This window comes from Alligator sinensis, unplaced genomic scaffold (genome assembly GCF_000455745.1).
Source record: "Alligator sinensis unplaced genomic scaffold, ASM45574v1 scaffold58_2, whole genome shotgun sequence".
Classification (NCBI taxonomy): Eukaryota; Metazoa; Chordata; order Crocodylia; family Alligatoridae; genus Alligator; species Alligator sinensis.
The window spans coordinates 854,991-859,691 of NW_005842405.1; the positions used below are offsets into that span (position 1 = coordinate 854,991).

General features: G+C 40.6%; 1 protein-coding gene across 1 annotated transcript in view; it reads right to left on the minus strand.

Moving 5' to 3' along the window:
- The window catches only part of ATP8A1 (ATPase phospholipid transporting 8A1), a 188,923-nt gene that overhangs the window by 177,789 nt on the left and 6,433 nt on the right, over positions 1-4,701 (minus strand). The window contains exon 2 of the mRNA XM_006029939.3: positions 2,035-2,149. Coding sequence (XP_006030001.1) covers positions 2,035-2,149 — 115 coding nt within the window. The remainder of the gene's footprint in view (positions 1-2,034; positions 2,150-4,701) is intronic.

Sequence of the window (4,701 nt, forward strand, 5' to 3'; positions counted from 1 at the left end):
GGGGGGGGATGGTATCTGTAGCAGATGCACATAGTGAACAGTGCTGAGCTGTGGGGTCACCATGCCTTGAAATTCTGTTGACTCTACTGGGGCCCAGACCAATGAACTACATGGTAAATTCTGAGCCTTGACCACGATGGTGGCAAGGGAAATACCCTGACTGAGGTAATGTACATAAAATGGCACTGTGCAGTAGAGGGTTACAACCTTGTCTGCTTGCTGACAGAACTCCCTACAAGAGCCTCATAATTAGCTTCCCACTGGCCAGCTTCCAGTGGGAGGATCTTGGCTACAAGCTGACTTTATGGAAATGTGAGACTCTTCCCTAGCTTGCTCCTGCAGCCATATGGCCAAGGACAAGCCAAAAACTTAGGGGCATCCAAAATCCAAGCTTTCAGGCTTGGGCATGCACAAAGGATGCCCGCCAAAGGGTCTGGAAACATCTGAATCCCCAGGTAGGGGTGGAAGATGTTTACTGGTAATAGGGCCACATTTGGTTCTTAAATGGCTCACAGATTTGGATTTATTTGGCTGATTTGACTAGAACATGAAAAATGTTCCTTAAAAAAAAAAAAGTTTATATTCTAAATAAGTGCTAAAGTGCTGCTTAAAAGTGTGTTTCTGGAGTACCTGTGCCAATAAATGCAGCAGTTTCAAAAAAAAATAAACTGCATCAGTTCTGGATGAACCAAGTCCATGGTATTCATAGTAATCTGCCTATATGCAAATTACCGCAGTCATGTTTATTTCAAAGTCAGTGTTTTCAAATTTGCCCATCACTTCCATGTGCTCAGGGAAAGCAGGGTCCAACAGTAAGGGGTGAGGATGAAGGGGCTACAAACAGACGAAGGTGGGGTGGGGCAGATGGGAAGGGGTCCTCTTCTGACTCCCACCCCCCGCCAGATTTATTTTCCCTGCTGTAGCAGTGGGAAGGGGACAGATACAAGGCAAAGCTCCAATAATTAGATTCTATACCTGTAACATTATACCAGAATTATAAATTTTCCATATAAGGAAACTAATGGGGGGGTCATCTTATAGTCAGCGTCATCATATAATTGATTAAATATGGTAGCATGCATGTGCACACACACTAACTTTCCTTATGCCTTTCAAGGTACATCATGATGATATCTTACACAGTAAATGCTCCAAACACCAAATTTGCCAAATAAAAGTTGAAAGGAGTGGCTGCATAAATCAGAATCCCCACAATATATCAAGAACATTCCAGAGCCTAAATGAATATCTCCATCGACTAAATCGTATCTCCTGAATTGCCACAAATGCCACCAGCTTCCCTATGTTAACAGATACTACCACTTCAAGAACAGCTAGTTAAGAATATCCAAACAAAAATACTGAGCATGTGTCTTAAAATTGCCTCATTAGATTACTGAGCTCAATTTTAACTTTAGTAATGTCTGCTAAGTCCTTCCGATAACCAAGCCAAGAAAAGATTCATGTTAATTTGTATGAACATGAATATACCATATAAATGGGTATATACCCATCCCCATAAATGGGAATATACCATATAAATCAAAGTTCCATCTGCAGGATTAAACAACACTTTGCCACAAGTCATTTTAAGAATGCAAGACCACAGTATGCACGTCTTCAGTCCCTCTATCTTCTCTTCACCGGACTGAACAATCCCAGTTCCTCCAACCTTTCATTTTAAGTCAAGTTTCCTAGACCTCTTATTTTTGTTGCTCTCTGCCGGACTCTTTCCAAATTGTCCATGCCTTTCTTGAAGCATGGTGCCCAAAAATGGACATAGTACTCCTCATCAGTGATGACCTAAGTGGAAGAATTGTATCCCATGACTTGAATGCAACATTCCAGTATGGTACTGCCTATTTTTGAAACAACAGTACACTACTGACCAGTCTGATCACTGGTTTAACTGAGAACTGGTTAAAGAAAAGGGCAGGGACGGCATCTTGTGTGAATCTCTGTAAAGTGGCATGCAAATTATGGGCACTAAGTATATATTGTTAATATTTATTAACATACTATTAAAGTCAATACCTGACATGATTATTGCAGAACTTGGTTAACTGAGGCTGATTGATGAATATAGCTCTCAATTCCTCTTGATCAGCTAGTGAAGTTTTCTCTGAAACATCATCTGTCTTCTCATAGCCTTTAAAATTTAGAACAATGGTAATCTAAATAAACTGATACAAATAATCATAAGCTATAAATACATTTCAAATTAGTCATGTATTAAATGCAAATAACTATAAATACAGAAAATGTACAAGTTGCACGTCCTGAATGTATATAATATCTTTACATTTCTAACAATAGCAACGGAAGTTTATTAAAACCATTATATTTAGCATTTCTAAGTGTTACTGTCAACAATTAAGTTAGTGAAACACTGGTCGCAGTTTCACATACAAAGAAGTCCCCTTAAAAGCAGGGATTCAACTACTTTTGTAAGTATGATTATGACAAACTAAAAAAAGTAGAGAATGAATTTGTGAGAATTTTAAGCAGAATGTGAATGGAATGGAGGTAATGGAAAACTGGAGCGTACACTCAGGCTATCTTTACTGCTTTGGGAATGCAAAGCAGCTCTAAACCTGCTTAACTGAGAAATAAACTGGATGTTCTGTGCAACTCCATAAGAGCATAAAGCAACCAGATTACACTGGTGCATTTTGCCTTAGAATTTGATTTTTTTTCCAAATATCGGTTATTTAAGGTTAACAATACATTCTTCAAATCTTTAAAAATATCACACGATAATATTCTTGGTTTCTTCTTCAGGGTTGACATACAACATGTTTAATAATTTTAAAACCAAGGAAATCCTCAGACAAAAGATGCGAGTCATGAAGTAGTATACACATCACAGGGTAATAGCAGAGTGTACTGGAAAGATATATTTAGGTTAATCTTTGAAGGCTTAATATCAAAGTTATCATATCAGACATCTGAAATGAACACACAAAACATAGAAGACAAGCCTAGGCAACATGTATAGTTACAACCAAAATGATGAAACCTCCTGTTCACTGTAATTCAACTACTCCATGAGCAATACTCCATAAGCAATGCACACAATTTGCTCACAGTTAAGTAATACACCTGCAAAAATATAATTACAACCTACCTCTACATATAGTTACCATATTCATTTTGCTCCAGTCACTTTCCTGATACAGCAGCTAAAAAAGCTCATCAGATCTATTTATGGTACTCTGGATCAATTTTCTTCATCAAAAGAGCAAATGTTAATTACTCATGATCCTCCATTAGACAAACTTATTTATAAGTAGTGTATCTGCATTTGCATAATTAATTTTAATTAGAGGGTTTATTCCTAATATTCTTCTCCCTGGACACTCAAAAGTAGCAGCTAGATCAAAGCAACCGGTATTTTCTGATTCAAGGATGGAAAGTAAGGTTAGAGCTTTGGGTACAGAAAAAAACAGATATTCAGGTAGCTTAGCAATAAAATAATAACCACGATAATTATCTGATAGCACTACAACAATAAGATTAAGAGAGGTGTATGTGCACACATACACGCACATACATGGATGGAGAACTGATTCAAATATAAATTCATAAACACACACACACACACACTAAACTATAGCTTATTAATTGCAAATTATCAATCACTTGGACTGCTGAATTAAAAAGTGCTCCTTCAGTATATTATTAAGTATGTACAATTTGCATAGGAGAAGGGTATCAAACATAACAAGCCATAGGAAGCAATTGTAATGCAGCATAATGCATCTTCTTTATATTTTACTGGAACTGTAAAATGGACTTGCACAAATACAGTATAAAAGAATGTCCAATGCTCGGAGTATGGGCAACAAACAGGAGGAACTCGCCCTCAGTAAAGCCAGTTCAAACCCAGACATAGTAGGGATTACAGAAACGTGGTGGGATTCATCCCATGACTGGGCAGTTAGCATTAGGGGCTACAGGCAGGATAGAGAAGGAAGGAAGAGAGGGGGTGTGGCGCCCTATCTCAAAGAGCAATACACATCCTCTGCCAGCAAAATGGGGTCAGAGGAGGGGCAAGCTGAAGTGCTTTGGGTCAAGATAAAAGGGGGTTGTGAGGAGAGGGACTTAACGGTGCGGGTCTACTACAGACCCCCCAACCAAGGGGAGGAGCTGGACTGGGAATTTTCAGGCCAGCTTGCAGAGGCACTTAAGGCAAGGGATGTAGTTGTCATGGGTGATCTAAAATTACCCGGACACCTGTTGGGAGGAGCAGTCAGCCAGGTCCAACCATTCCAGGAGGTTCCTGGCCAAGATACAGGACCTTCACTTAACCCAGGAGGTGCACAGTCCCACCAGAGGGAATGCTCTGTTGGAGCTGGTCCTGGCCACAGGCGATGATCTGGTAAGGTGGCTCCAGGTCCTTAACCACCTGGGTGATGGCAATCATCGCTTGCTGGAATTCATCATCCAGCGCAGGGTGACAAGGGCCTGCATCAAGGTGGTAGCCCTAGACTTCAAGAGGGCCAACTTCAAAGGAGTTGAGATTGGTGGGAAAGGCGCTGGGGTTCTTGAGGGCAGGGGAACTCAGTGCCCAAGGGGTGACGATCCCAACAAGAAGCAAGGGGGGCAAGAGGGCCCAAAAGCCTCCCTGGCTCACCAAGGATGTCCGGGAATGCCTGGTTGCCAAAAAGGCGGCGTACACCCAGTGGATTTGGGGGGGGG